The 13,908-nt window shown below is 50.7% G+C and overlaps 5 protein-coding genes and 1 non-coding gene across 6 annotated transcripts; 4 read left to right on the plus strand and 2 right to left on the minus strand.

Moving 5' to 3' along the window:
- Nucleotides 1–1,740: 1,740 nt before the first annotated feature.
- Nucleotides 1,741–4,387, plus strand: C7974DRAFT_373688 (peptide N-acetyl-beta-D-glucosaminyl asparaginase amidase A-domain-containing protein; the record flags this gene model as incomplete). The annotated part of the gene is made up of 4 exons (XM_046140116.1): nucleotides 1,741–2,014; nucleotides 2,165–2,629; nucleotides 2,735–3,313; nucleotides 3,495–4,387. 4 exons carry the CDS (start codon nucleotides 1,741–1,743, stop codon nucleotides 4,385–4,387), a joined length of 2,211 nt encoding a protein of 736 aa, XP_046000484.1.
- A 2,347-nt stretch (nucleotides 4,388–6,734) lies between these two features.
- Nucleotides 6,735–7,628, minus strand: C7974DRAFT_132057 (uncharacterized protein). Its single transcript, XM_046135399.1, has one exon. It carries the CDS (start codon nucleotides 7,481–7,483, stop codon nucleotides 7,010–7,012), a length of 474 nt encoding a protein of 157 aa, XP_046000485.1. The 5' UTR covers nucleotides 7,484–7,628; the 3' UTR covers nucleotides 6,735–7,009.
- A 402-nt stretch (nucleotides 7,629–8,030) lies between these two features.
- C7974DRAFT_388561 (uncharacterized protein) lies at nucleotides 8,031–10,117 on the plus strand. Its single transcript, XM_046141287.1, has 4 exons — nucleotides 8,031–8,754; nucleotides 8,806–8,982; nucleotides 9,090–9,634; nucleotides 9,685–10,117. The coding sequence occupies exons 1-4, from the start codon at nucleotides 8,346–8,348 to the stop codon at nucleotides 10,000–10,002; spliced, it is 1,449 nt and encodes a 482-aa protein (XP_046000486.1). The 5' UTR covers nucleotides 8,031–8,345; the 3' UTR covers nucleotides 10,003–10,117.
- Nucleotides 10,118–10,619: 502 nt separating this feature from the next.
- C7974DRAFT_388563 (phosphopantothenoylcysteine decarboxylase) lies at nucleotides 10,620–11,941 on the minus strand. Its single transcript, XM_046141288.1, has one exon. It carries the CDS (start codon nucleotides 11,839–11,841, stop codon nucleotides 11,029–11,031), a length of 813 nt encoding a protein of 270 aa, XP_046000487.1. The 5' UTR covers nucleotides 11,842–11,941; the 3' UTR covers nucleotides 10,620–11,028.
- On the plus strand, nucleotides 10,728–10,823 carry C7974DRAFT_t36. The gene has a single exon. It is a non-coding gene; the product is annotated as a tRNA-Asn (tRNA).
- Nucleotides 11,942–12,213: 272 nt separating the features above from the next.
- C7974DRAFT_132087 (aldo/keto reductase-like protein) lies at nucleotides 12,214–13,685 on the plus strand. Its single transcript, XM_046135400.1, has 2 exons — nucleotides 12,214–12,505; nucleotides 12,556–13,685. The coding sequence occupies exons 1-2, from the start codon at nucleotides 12,333–12,335 to the stop codon at nucleotides 13,394–13,396; spliced, it is 1,014 nt and encodes a 337-aa protein (XP_046000488.1). The 5' UTR covers nucleotides 12,214–12,332; the 3' UTR covers nucleotides 13,397–13,685.
- The last annotated feature ends 223 nt before the right edge of the window (nucleotides 13,686–13,908 follow it).

The following is a 13,908-nucleotide window of genomic DNA, read 5'->3' on the forward strand; positions in this document are numbered from 1 at the left end:
TGCCTGGTGCACGTTGCTGTCACGACCTGGCCAACGGCATAGATCGTCTCTGGCTGTCAAATTGTGGAGGCGTAACAAGGATCGCGGATTGATCACACCTTGCCCTCGGCTCCGTCATTCACTGCGGTGGAACACAACCTTCAGCGTCCACCGTCACAAGCTACCGCGCTAACACCTTTCCATATCGTGACATACCTCTATTGGAACATCTGCAATGGCGTCCCCACTGCACGATGTTCGACATCGCCTAACACTGCCTCAGGTCCCGTTCCCGGGTTCTGCATTGACAGCCGGTCATTAAGCGCCCTCTTACCGATGCTCTTATTGTAATACCACTTCGTACCCTCGAATTCTATATTGCGGGGCAGCTGTGTACATAGCGTTATTATGGGCGATGAACTCTATGCGAACCTGTTCGCTGGTACAACTCTGTTACACGGTATTACTTGTAATACTCGAAGTGGCGCTGTCATGTCGCAGAGTCAGTCCCTTCGCCCACTATGACAATCACCGGACGCGTGTTACACTGGCGCGCGCCGAGCAATGCCCATCGAGAAAGTCGGTGTCGTGGCGTGAGATTTATTTGAAGAGGCGTTCGAGTGCCTGCGGACGCAGCCGGCTGCTAGCATCTCTCAACGTCTGACGTTAGCCTCTTTCGAACTGACATGGGTCCATATCCATATCCGTACATGCTATGCAGCCTACGCTGCATGCAGACGTTTTACTGATTGGCTCGCACAATGTGGAACTGTGCTTTTCCCCCTGTAACAACGTGCTGCATTGCCGATTACCCCAGCACACTGCCGGTCGTCAGCTCCCCGCTACCACGACACATCATCACGCCGCGCCTCTCGACTACAGCCCCTTATTTGCCTCCACCCTAGCCTTGCCGTCATCGCGGTTCGTTGTGATCTCTCATCGGCTAACTGAATCAAGAACTCCCTTTGAAGCGGCTCGGAGCCTGGCTGCGGGGCCTGCGAAGGTTTACGGGCTGGAAACAAAGTTTTCGGCGGCACCAACAACCCTGCTACTGCACCAGTCCCAAACTTAGACCTTCCGCGCATCGACCTGTGCGAGTGACAAGTACTTGTTCATCTTTTTAGGCTCGTTGAATCCTATTCAGGCAGCATCATATCCCTGAGCAATTGCGGGCCCGCATCGTTTGTGGTTTGTCAGAACTCAAACGATCCGTGAGTAGCGGACAGGACGGGTCTCACGCTACGACCGTTGTCTTGCATACCACCCAGTTGCTCGGCTGACCTCCGAGATACCCTGCCTCACTTCTTCTCTGAAGGCTGAAGTTCGGCCGTCACTTGGTTCCCGACAGACCAGGGTCCTTGTCTTACGCTACCATTGGGTGAATGGTCTGCATCTTGGTGTTGCGCCCACTCCTTCGCTTCACAGCTTGACAGCGCCCAAACGGCACACTCCCGGAACCAACTGTTTGAGGTCTCGACCAAGCTCTCGCCATACGCGGCTGCATGAGCTCGTGCTTGGGGTCCGCCTGCTTCTCCACATAGGTTCGTTTTCCTTCTTGAAATGAACACTATTATGCTCTTGGTATATATACTCGTCTGCTGCACTATCCCCTCACCTCTTCCCATTCCACTACTTCACCAATCACCGGTCTTTCCACTCTTGTCATCAACAGAGCTCACCACCTTCCTTTGTTGTCTACCAACGTTCAAGCGACTCTTTTTTACAATACCATCCTGAATATCTCACTACACGTCTCTCGACATGGGTGGTAACCTCGAAAATGTAGCTGGCTACGGTCAACTCTCCCTCGGCCAAGCCGTCCACATCGCGCAGAACAGTGACGGTGGTGTCGACCAGCGTCTTGCACAGTTCCTCGAGAGGCGGTTGGCAGAAGTCTGGGCCAAACTCAACGCTCAACCCGCATCATACGTCCTCCCGGCCGACGAATTTGCCCTACTCAACTACTACCGGCCACGTTTTGGCGAAAACGTAGTTGTGAAAGACGCTACAAAACGGTTTTGGGACAATCACAAAGGTACTGCTTGACCGCGTGCATCCCTGTTTGTTGCTTTCATCCCTTTACGAGGTACCCAGCGACAGTGCCCCCCAACCGGTATACACAAATACTAATAAATGGTTCTAGATTGACTCGTCTCATTACAAGGTTCTTCTATAGGCGTTTTAGCGGATTGTAAAGCATTCGATTCTCGCGCGATACCTCTAACGACGGCGTTACCGGTCTTTCTTGGCGGCGAACTAAGACGCAGGTGTGATTCAGGGCCCTACTGCCGCGTCATGTGCGATTCAGGGCAGCGACGCTGCACTCGATTCCTTGGGCTGCGAAATGAAGAGTTGGCAGCGAGATTAGAAAGGCGAGAGTCGCCACAACGTTCGACATGCGACGGCGGACTGCGCCAGCTCCTGTTCATGTGTTTAATGCTAATCGCGGTTCCTCATTTTACATCTGCTGTCCTCGTTGCGCCACCGCAATTACTCTTCCAAAGTCCTGCCTCAAACATCTCTACCAACGTTGAGTCGTCCCCGCTCGAGTGCCTGCAGGTTGCGCCTCCTATCGCAATCCCTTCTGCGGCATGCCAGCAGACCCTCATGGTACATACCTTTGCCTTCTCGTATGGCCAACCTTTCATAGGTACGTGATGAACTTGTCCAGCAATTTGTCTTGGAAGCGCATGCGAATTTCCTGATGCCCATGCACACGTTTGCTCTTGATCCAGAAGGCTCATCAATCGAATAGGCAGGTATTCGCCACCGAACTGCGAGTACAACCGTGTGGTCTTCAACTTCACTGTTACGTCTGCGGGACGCCAGTTCGATCGACTTGCTCTCATGTTCCTTGACGATATCGAGATCTTCCGTACATCTACGGCCGAACCGACACAAAATGGTATCTTGTGGAGCTTTGCCAAAGACATGAGTAGCTACCTTGCCGTGTTCAAGCAGCCTCGAAAGATCATCTTCGATCTCGGAAATCTTGTAGATAACACGTACACAGGATCTTGGCACACCACCTTAACGGCGACCTATTTCATGACGGATAGTGTGCTGGAACCCGCGGATGTTATTGTCCCGGTATCTGCGCGCAGATCTCCCGTGAATTCGCCGAGCCAATTTATCGTACCTGAGTCAAGAGCTGTCAATGCTTTGACGATCCCGCAGAATGCCAGGAAAGCTGTGTTTACAATTTCAGCCTGCGGTCAGGCCGAGGAGGAGTTCTGGTGGAGCAATGTGCTGACGTCCGACACGGCTGCGTTTGGCGCTGAAAATCAGCTCAACGGCCACTCGCCTTTCCGAGAGCTGCAGTTGCTCATCGATGGTCAATTGGCTGGTGTTGCATGGCCTTTCCCGGTGATCTTCACAGGTGGCGTTGTCCCTGGGTTCTGGCGGCCTGTAGTGGGCATCGATGCGTTTGACCTACTGGAGGACGAGATCGACATAACACCGTTTTTTGCCGGCGCTCACTGACGATAAAGAACACACATTCGAAATCCGAGTAGTTGGTATTGAAGATGACGGCAATGGCCATAGCAAACTTGCGTCCTCGATCGAATCGAATTGGATTGTGACTGGAAAGCTGTTCATCTGGCTGGACACTAATATCAGCGTGATTACAGGCTCACGCCCTATATTACACAGCCCTGACCCATCCATCGACATATTCTCGAAGACTACGAGGACTGCCAACGATACCACTGCCTTACTCGAGTACTCTGTTCAAGTAACTCGCTTGATACACATAACGTCCACTCTGCATACCTCAAAAGGTCCCGCAGAAGCCACCTGGATCCAGCACCTCGCGTACTCTCATTACGGAACGCTTACAAACAAGGGCAATGACCAGAACCTTCGCCAGAACACGTCTGGACTCCACACTTCGGCAGGCTCAGCATATCGGAAAGATTTTGCATATCCCTTATGGGTTGCCTCATCATACGATGTCTCCCACGGGAAACTTACAATCGACGCTACAATGAGACGAGGTAAGAACGTTGAGCAGATTGGTGAGCTTGCGCTATACAATCAGTGGAAGGCAATAGCGCCTGATTCGCTCTTCTGTGGAAGTAAGACGACGAACTGGCAAAACGGCACAGCGTTCTACGCGAGCATCCCCTCGGAAAGAAGATCATACGGTTCTGGCAGCACGGAGCAGCACTATTCGCTCAGCGGCATTTGGGACGACGACATTGCACCAGTACAGCATGATCAAGTCTTATATCAGCGGGCTTTGGTCGCTGTGAATGGCTCGATCTTCGTCGATAGAGAGATTCTGGAGGGCGAAAGGATCGGGATCGTTGACTATAATCCTGCAAAGGAATCAATGCAAGACAACAGCATGGGCGACTTCGCGGCGCAAAATATCAGAGCGCTACGGGGCGAAGGCGGGCACTAAATGTACGTGCCAACGGATGAGGAAGGTGATTCCCTGCGCGTACTGCGGTAAGTGGGCACCGTATTGGAAGGACATTCCTACTTATGTTGTGGAACATTCGGTCAGCACGGAACGTGAGCCTACAGGAGGGAGTTTGTCCTTGCATGGGAGACCGTGTTTCGAACCTGTAGCTGTGTCCGCAATCATTTCTATTCCTCTGTCCCCAATCATCCACCATGAGTAAACTCATACCCTATCGCACCCACGGGAGGCTACAGTCATATTCGACTCAGGCCCTGTGAGTGGAGCTAGTGGAACAGGCTTACTAGCAGCAGCTCAGATGTATGTGCAGCCGCTCCTGACGTAATCTTATGCTGTGAGATTTGAGAGTCAACCTTATGGTGGACATCAAACGATCATAGGTATTCCTTCCGCATCTCCGCAAACAAGTAAATAAGCCAGACAAGAAGCCACTCGGCGAATCACGGCATGACGTTCCTCCCAGCCCGATGTACCTCCAGAAACTCAGCTATTACCTATAGTAGTCTGTGTCCAGGGATCGTCCAGACGTATTCTTCTTTGGGTACAGATGACTTGTACATCACTTCAGGAGGAACTTTATCTGGTGATCTTCATGCCACATACGTGTCACATATGACGGACCCTTCATGTTGAAGAGCCTCATGTTACGAATGTGGATGTATTCATGTGGATGTATTCATGTGGATGTATTCATGTGGATGCTCCCCACATGAGCTAACACTACTAGTGAAGTGGGAGCCTAGGCCTCGTGCCTTTGAACGGTCTCCATACCTGCACGCACCGGGTATCCACGTTCTGAGGAGCCGGAAATGCCGGACATTTCGGTTTCACAAGACGCTGCTGCCGCCCACCGACCCCTGCAATCCAACTACTCAGGCATCTATCCTGGAACTCATCAAGACGTTCCTGAGTTGTCACCTGCTGGTCACAACTAGCTCCGGCTACCAAGGTTGATTCTAGTTCACCCTGGTATTGAGGGTGAAGGATGCGTTCTGCGCCAGCCCTCACTTTCTACGGATGCCTTCCTCTTCCTAGTCGGGGTGGGTACGTGCGCGCAGGGTTGACCTGTTTGTAGGCGCGACGTGACGATGTGGGTGTGCTACGAGCTGTGGATTGTCTCACATGCTGAGCCGCCCTATAATGCTCCTAATATGAGCTGATACGATGTTCACACGAGACATTTGACTAGTCAATAAACTAATTACGACGGAAAGTAGCGCAAGGCTGTTATTTAACGTCCTCTTGCGAGTCCAGAGTACACTGGCCGCATATGGACTTATTGCAGCCCAGATCAGTGCATTGTTCTCGCTATCCACATAGATTCGTCCGTCGGTTAAAGGGCGTTTTATGAGGCTAACGGCTCAAAAAGTGAAGCGATCTGTACTACCTAGCTGAGGCGCTGTAGGGCCTATTCAACCATTGTGGTGCTTCCAATCATTTCAGCCCCCATGAGAATACATCTACTCCAACACTTTGTAGAAGATCAACGAAATGCACTGCCAAATGGGCATTGGTATAGTGAAGCTCCCGTCGTTGCTAAAAGTCTGGCACCGGGCGCCCCGAAAAGTGCCAATTGATCGGCGAGAGCTGGTGGGCTGATGTGTGCCCTGCCGTCTTTCACCACGTCGTTGAACCCCTCAGCCGTTGGGCACCAAAAGGATGTCGAAGGTTCAACAACGGCGGTGCGACCCATGATGCAGGAAATATGCATCCGACCAGGTGACCATGCTTGTGCTCTAAGTATTGCATGCAGCACACAAGGATGCCCAGGCAAAGGAGGATAGGTATGGACCCTCGTGTCGCGTCAAGCCCCAAGTTGGACAATTGCGGGATCAGCAAACGAGCAGGGCATAGCGGCTTCCCGCAACCTGGGAAGCTGGAGCGGAGCACATGTCCGGATTACTACCTTGGATCAATAAACATCAGTGCATCATGGCATCCCGCGCACATTTTCGCATTCGCACTCGCACAACACATGTCGCAACATTGCTCGTAGATACAGAGTCAATCTCAAATGAGATATGATCCCGAATCCCAGTCTGTCATTTGACAGTCCGCTGCACCTTTGCGGGAGATTCCGAAGGATCCTGGGATGGACCAGGTGTCGCACTTGCGTGCGCCACAAGTGCTCCTCCCCAAGTATTTTTTTCGTGCATGAAAACACACAGGCAAGCCGCATGTGCCCACAATCCGCTCATCCGCCCGTCGATGATCAGCGCGTGCAGGCTAAGTCAGGCAAGGGATGCCCATGACTTGCAGGCAACCCCAGACGTAAGGCTGATACGCGACATTGCGCAACTTCCAATTCACCACTACCCTCAATCAGAGTCTCTTCGCGATGTACCACTCATTCGGATCGCACAATTGTTTATTTTTCCTACAACCGAGGTCGCTAACCATGGGTACCCCACACTGTCCCGATGAGCACAATCTAGAATCAGGATCCAAGACATGGCTCTCGGCAGTATTCCTCCGAGCGAAGACTTACAACTCGCTCGAGGTGGAGCTGATATGGTACCCACTGAGCCGTTGCAAATCCTGGAAACAAAGGATTCTACGAGGAATCCCACAATTGCCCACCACCCTCGAGTCACGGACGCGCTACCACTCATTCAGCCCGCCCTGCACCTGCTGCACGTAATCACATTCGAAGGTTTTCTGCCGTGTCTCGAATCCACTCGAGCGAGCTTGATGCACCAGGTGTGGGTCATTTTCCCAGGGATTGAGCGCAATGCGCCGCAGCGGGATGCAGCGGCACAAGCATGAATATGAATTGACGTCGGCATCAGTGGCAGGAATTCCGACCAATGGAGCGTCAGCAGCGAGATGAATCCCTAAGCAGTTGAGACCGCAGCTGGAGCTGATGGAGCCCTTGGCCTGATGCATGTGCCAGAATCCTAAATGCATGCTCTCCCTTGCTTCACTGAAGCCTGTATCGAAATCGCTAGTGCCATTGCCATGGCTGGCCCTCCGCATCTCTGCGATACCTATGTACATGCACCAGCTGCCAAAAGCAAGCACGCTCGAATGCATGGGGACGGGGCCGAACACGTCTAAGCGATTGCTCGATGACATTCAGTGCGGTCAACAACCCTTCATCGGTATGGAAATTATTCTTCTAACGGGTTAAGAAGGTCAGCCGAGCGCATCGCTAAGAAGCGATGCGAGGTGGGTCTTCGTGCACGACTGAGGTATTCGGCGGTTTGATGACAGGTGTAGAGAGTCCGAGCGAGGAAAAGGATAAATGCCATGAAAGTTGGAGGAGACGAGATGTTCCGACACGTAGGCCATTGGTGCTGTGTTCCATGACGATTCTACAATAAACTCGTGACGCCAGTACGCCTTTACGGTGCAGGAGTACTACATGTATCGGAGGGTTTCTGTTTGTTGCAAGAGCGCGTCTCCTGTACAGTGTGCGTCGGGTGCGCCTCCCGAGACCAAGGACCAGGGATTAGAACGGCGATGGAACCGAAAGAGCTGTCTTATTGTACCGATGGTAATGTTGAACCCGACGCGCCGAAAATCCATATACTGCAGGTCGTATTGAACCCGACGAGCCGAAAGACCATAAGCTGTATGCACATTATAAACGGGTAGAGAATGCGAGGTTGACCAACGTTGTCGTTCAACGTCATCACTTTGTTTCCCTTAGTACCAGATCTCACTTCTATCTCAACAGCAATAACTGTCTTCCGACGTCTTCGTGGCCATGTGGTTGTTGCTGCTCACATCCAATCTGTGAGCGTCATTCGGAGTACTCGGAGTGAACCGAGGATAACGCGGGGTGACTGTGCGTCCTCTCACTCGTTGAACGCCAGTTAGCCTTCCTCGTTGCCGTATCGCGTGCTTGGCTCAGCAGCCATCTTGCGCTTTTCATCATGGCTTCACAATATCGCCACTTCCTGCAGACCCCCATAGGACCGTTGTACGAAGCGCAATGAGTGCACTGCCAAGCCCAAAAGACAGCGAAGACGACTACAAGTATGCTGCGAGCGACCAGCCCTCTGAGTCTGGTGCTGCTCACGCTGATAAACCCGGCGGTAATAAGCTTGAAGGATCTTTGAATGTCGCACGTGGGGCTATCCGGGTACCTTCCCCAGACCCATCACTTCTCTCAATAGACGACAGCAACAATATACGATATGGTCGTAATCCTGATTACTTTCCTGATCAAAATGGTCCTAGATATGCTTCGACATCTCCAGCACCACCTCCACGAACCGCAAAAGGAAGAATGTGGGCAATATGGTACAAGAACAAGGGCCTCTTCTTGGTCTTGATATCACAATTCTTCGGCACGATGATGAATATCACCACAAGATTACTTGAAATGGAGGGCAATAATGGTAAGGAGATAGGAACACCTCGTTTGGGTGTAAGAACTAAACCATACTCAGGCAAAGGGTACCATCCATTCCACATACTCTTCGCTCGTATGGGAATTACTGTTCTGTGTGCGTCGACATATATGTGGTACAAAAAGACGGAATATTTTCCTTTCGGCATGAGGGAGGTTCGACCTCTACTCGTCGCTCGAGGACTGTTTGGTTTCTTTGGCGTCTTTGGCATGTACTGTAAGTTACCTCCTACGGATTTGATGGGATGATGCAGGTGTAGATCATGCATATCAACAAGGCATCGATTTCACTGATTCCAAAATTTGATAACTAACTCCTAGCAGATTCACTGCTCTACCTGCCACTTGCCGACGCTACTGTCATAACGTTTCTGGCACCCAGTCTCGCATGCTGGGCTTGCTCGTATCTGATTGATGAGCCGTTCACTCGCATGGAGCAGATCGCAGCTTATGTTTCGCTGTTCGGTGTCGTCCTAATAGCGAGACCGGTCTCGCTCTTCGCGTTTCTGTCACACTCCGATGAGGCTGTCCCATCCTTGATTGGCGATCCAGACGTTACTGCTTCGATCAATAGCACAGCAGATCCGCATCGTTTGGCGGCCGAGTTCGACGCTGTTACACCTGCGCAACGCGCGTCAGCCGTTGGTGTTGCTTTGGTAGGAGTCTTGGGTGCTGCAGGCGCCTATACTACGATCCGGTGGATTGGCAAGCGCGCGCATCCACTCATATCCGTGAACTATTTCGCTACATGGTGCACGATTGTGAGTATTGTCATGATGGTTGCTTTGCCTGGAGTGGGGGTTTTATTCCCCCGATCACTCAAAGACTGGTGCTATCTGACATTCCTCGGCATCTGCGGTTTCGTAATGGTAAGTTCATTTGCGTTTCTAACGTTATCGACAGTTCTAATACACATCAGCAATTCCTTCTCGCGGCTGGGCTGCAATATGAGAAGACATCGAGGGCAACAAACATGGTTTACAGTCAAATGTTGTTTGCACTCAGCTTCGATAAACTCATATGGGGTACCACACCAGGAGCGCTGTCCATCGTCGGCTCATCGTTGATTCTGGGATCAGCAATTTATGTTGCTATGCATAAGGAGGCTCCAAAGAAGGATAGAGACAACAGAGGACGCGGAGACCAAGATGAAGCACTAGGGCTGATGGCAACAGATCCAGATACAGATCGGAATGGCGAGGGACAAGGCATTCCATTGACCTCTGTACGTGGGTGATGCATTAAGTTAGTGCCTTGTAGACGAACTCACGCATTTGTAATGGTTAGGCTGGAGTCATGCACATAGATTAGATCGACCTGATTATTCGTCATCAATCATTCTTGGATATCGCTCTTGGTATGATCCATTCTATAGAATCTGCTCGTCATCTGACTCAAGTCATCATGACTTCTACTTTCCCAGCAAATGCGATAACATCAATAGAGGTACGTAAACAGTAATGACTCTCACTTTGCCTGCAGTGCTCGCTCTGTCTCATATCTCGATGTACATAATATGCAACAGCTTACTATCTAAAGAAATATTGATACATATACTGATATTCGGACAAAACTTTATTGTTAAGGTCAAACGTCGTTTTCCGAACTTCACAACCCACGAGAAACCATGACTATCAGACATAAAATCATTGAAGCTCACCGAGATCTCGTCAATAATGAGAAAATGGGCGACTCTACCTTGGAGATACTGGCCCATGTCCTATGAAGTGATTGCTAAGCAGGGCAATGATTTGCACAAACGTGCATCAAACCTCGGCAAAACTCGCAGGCCCTATCAAAAAGTGAACAACTGTTGACAAATAACACTGGCTTTGCGACTTGTTTTTCAATGTGGATCAACTCTAATTCTCGATCTCAATTGTCTCAAAGTATAACATGAACTTTTTACAAAATTCCCATCAAAAGTCGTGGCGCAACCACCAACTTGACTTTACAAGTTGATCCTCCGTGGCGCAATTGGCTAGCGCGTCTGACTGTTATCCGCAACTCGCTTGATTGCACATCAGGAGGTTGAAAGTTCGAGCCTTTCCGGGGGAGATAACATCCTTTTTGCTCCATCAACGCAATGGCGAAGCAAACTCGACACTATGGACTTTGGCAAACCCTTTGTAAGAATCTCACAGAAAACTTGTGGCGAAGTCATGATTGACTGGATGAAGGCCAGGCAAAATGGTTAGTTTCTTGTCTGTCACTCTTTACTTAGTGAGGTAGTGACTGCCCGGGCACTGGGAACGAGGAGAAATTAGCCCTCGTTCGCAACCAAACCTACTCTTGCTTCAACGACGCCTATAATCTCTCTCCAATCTCTCATTGCACCGCCGCCAACATCCCCGCATGCTAGCTCTTTCGCCATCGGCTGCAATACCTCGTACCAACCACCGTTCTTGACACCCCACTCATCTTCAAGCACCTGCACTTGCTTTGTCGTGATCGGCTGTAACCACATGGCTGTGTTCATTGATGGCGCAACCAATATCCTCCTTCTCTTTGGCCCATCCTTCCATCCCTCCTCCTCGGGCCATGTTACACCTGGTATCTCTCTGACCGGATCTATCAGACCCGTTGTATCCCAGGCCCGTACTACGGACAACAAGAGGTTATCGGACAAGCCCTGTGTGATCTTCGCCATCTCGTTTGCACTCAGTGGGGCGATGACCATGATGTCTGCCCACCGTCGCAATTCGATATGCAAAATCTTATTGCCCCGCTTCCAGGGCTCTTTCCACTCATCTTCGTCAAAGTAGATGCCTTCTACATTCGGAAGAGCTTCTAGCGACATCAGAGTAGGCTGTTCCTCGCTCTGCCCTTGTAGAAAATTCTTTGCCGAGGTCGTGAATATGAGTCGAATGGCAACATTGGGGTGTTTTTCAAGCGCTCTGATCATGTTGGGTATCTTAATGGTTGCGACAGAGCCTGTTGCACATAGTAGGACATGGATCTTGTCATCATGGTGATCGAACTCGAAGCGACTGCGAAATTGCGTAGGGGGCTCAAAATGCTGATGCGCGAGGGGCTTAAGCTTGGAAAGCTTCAAGTCACTGATTTTGATCGACATGCTGTTGTTGGTGGGCGAGTAATCGAGGGTTACACATATCTGAGCGATGACGTTGCTTATGGGCGCGGCTTTAGTGCGCTGATAAAGTAAGCCAGAGAAGCGTCTCGGTTATCACAGACACAAGCCCCCCAAAAGCCGAGTTTCACTCGCCCACATTGTCTCTCACTGCTGTACAGTTCCAAGGACAACACCTTCCGGTATCTGGCTTATTTTTTGCTGTAAGCTCGTGAGGAATATCAGCTTGAGAGTATGAGCGTTGGTAATGGACTTATCGCCTATCTCCGCTCATCCAACGTGCGGAACTACGGATGTGCCCGCACCCGGATGCAACGACTTCGCGAACGAACCGTCATAATTGCATAGTCATCTTGACAGTTTCCGACGGGCTTATCTCCGTTTGTCTTCTACCTTTATATCGAGGTCGTTTGATGTGAAGTCCAGGTTACGCTCACTCTCTTCCTGCAGCACTTTGCACCAACTACACTTTTACGATGTCTCTTCCGACAGCACAACTGGGTCGCAATGGTCCCCAAGTCAATCGATTGGGCCTAGGACTCATGGGTTTATCGTCGTTTTATGGGGCTTCAAAGCCCGACGAAGAACGCCTCGAGGTCCTCACACAAGCGCACGCGCTCGGCGAGCGCTTCTGGGACTCTTCCGATCTGCAAGTGCTACAATAGCAGTTCGCTAGAGACCAAGTCTAATCCAGTGTAGGTATGGCGATAACGAGGTCCTCCTGGGAAAGTGGTTCGCTGCCAACAAGGACAAGCGTGGCGACATCTTCCTCGCTACAAAGTTCGCCGTTGATCAAAAGACATACCAAGTCGACAGTTCTCCCGAATACGCGAAGAAGTGCTGCATTGCTAGTCTCGAACGTCTCGGCATATCTCAGATAGACCTGTACTACTGCCACCGTGTCGATGGTAAAACACCAATCGAGAAGACTGTTGAAGCCATGGTTGAACTGAAAGAGGAAGGAAAGATTAAGTACCTTGGTCTCTCAGAGATATCGTCCGCCACGCTGCGTCGCGCACATGCTGTTCACCCTATTAGTGCTGTGCAAGTCGAGTACTCGCCTTTCGCTCTTGAGATCGAAAGCAAGCAGATTGACCTCCTCGCAACATGCCGAGAGCTCGGCGTCGCGGTTGTTGCCTACTCGCCCCTTTGCCGTGGTATCCTCGGTGGTGCTCTGAAATCTCCCGCTGATTTCGCACAAGACGACTTCCGCCGCTTTATGCCACGCTTCAGCGCTGAGAATTTCCCCAAGAACTTGAAATTGGTCGACCAAATCACCGAAGTGGCGAAGAGCAAGGGCATCGAGGCCAGCCAATTGACTTTGGCTTGGTTGCTGGCGCAAGGCGATGACATCTTTCCGATTCCTGGTACCACCAATATCAACAGACTCAAGGATAACCTGGGCGCACTGAATGTCAAACTGAGCAAGGAAGAAGATCAGCAAATCAGAAAGGCTTGCGAAGAAGCGGATGTCAGCGGCGAGCGCTATATGCCTGAGATGATGAGCCAGTGTTATGCGGATACTCCAGCCCTGGAGTAGTAGTAGCAGGAGGATCAGGTCCCGAACTACCCGATCTTACATGGCAAAGACAAGGAGGTGCAATGTATCTTTGTGGTCTTTGCAGAAACGATGAAGTTTCCTTAGCAATCAGAATCGACGTATACAGAGTCCAGTAGATGCAGAGTTGAATGGTGGGATCAGGACGCCATACCAATAAACCTCTACAAATACTTCATGTATATCATCAACTCATTAGCTGTCAATGGTCACAGAGTAACGCTATAGCATAGCTGCTCCATCTACTTGAGTTTTCGGTGTACATCCGAAGCTGGCAGCAAAGCAATGTTCGAGATTGCGTGAAAGCGCTGCATGCACGTCTCGAAGATCTGAGCTGGGTCTACTTCATAGTTCGCGCACCTGAGAGTGGTCAGGATAGCAATCGGTGAAGCGACTGGACTCCGGATAATACCTGGTTTATCTTAAAATTCAAAAAGTCTTCGATCTTACTAAGAAAGGCAGGAATTCACAACCACGGCCACCTTTCCCCTGTG

Source organism: Boeremia exigua (genome assembly GCF_020726555.1).
Source record: "Boeremia exigua strain MPI-SDFR-AT-0100 chromosome Unknown C7974scaffold_3, whole genome shotgun sequence".
NCBI classification, from domain to species: domain Eukaryota; kingdom Fungi; phylum Ascomycota; class Dothideomycetes; order Pleosporales; family Didymellaceae; genus Boeremia; species Boeremia exigua.

Coding starts and splice junctions, on each gene's coding strand:
- C7974DRAFT_132057 (XM_046135399.1), bottom strand. CDS start 7,483: ATGTCATCGAGCAATCGCTTAGACGTGTTCGGCCCCGTCCCCATGCAT.
- C7974DRAFT_388561 (XM_046141287.1), top strand. CDS start 8,346: ATGAGTGCACTGCCAAGCCCAAAAGACAGCGAAGACGACTACAAGTAT. Junction 8,755..8,805: donor TGAAATGGAGGGCAATAATG/GTAAGGAGATAG, acceptor AACCATACTCAG/GCAAAGGGTACCATCCATTC. Junction 8,983..9,089: donor TGGCGTCTTTGGCATGTACT/GTAAGTTACCTC, acceptor AACTCCTAGCAG/ATTCACTGCTCTACCTGCCA.
- C7974DRAFT_388563 (XM_046141288.1), bottom strand. CDS start 11,841: ATGTCGATCAAAATCAGTGACTTGAAGCTTTCCAAGCTTAAGCCCCTC.
- C7974DRAFT_132087 (XM_046135400.1), top strand. CDS start 12,333: ATGTCTCTTCCGACAGCACAACTGGGTCGCAATGGTCCCCAAGTCAAT. Junction 12,506..12,555: donor TTCTGGGACTCTTCCGATCT/GCAAGTGCTACA, acceptor AATCCAGTGTAG/GTATGGCGATAACGAGGTCC.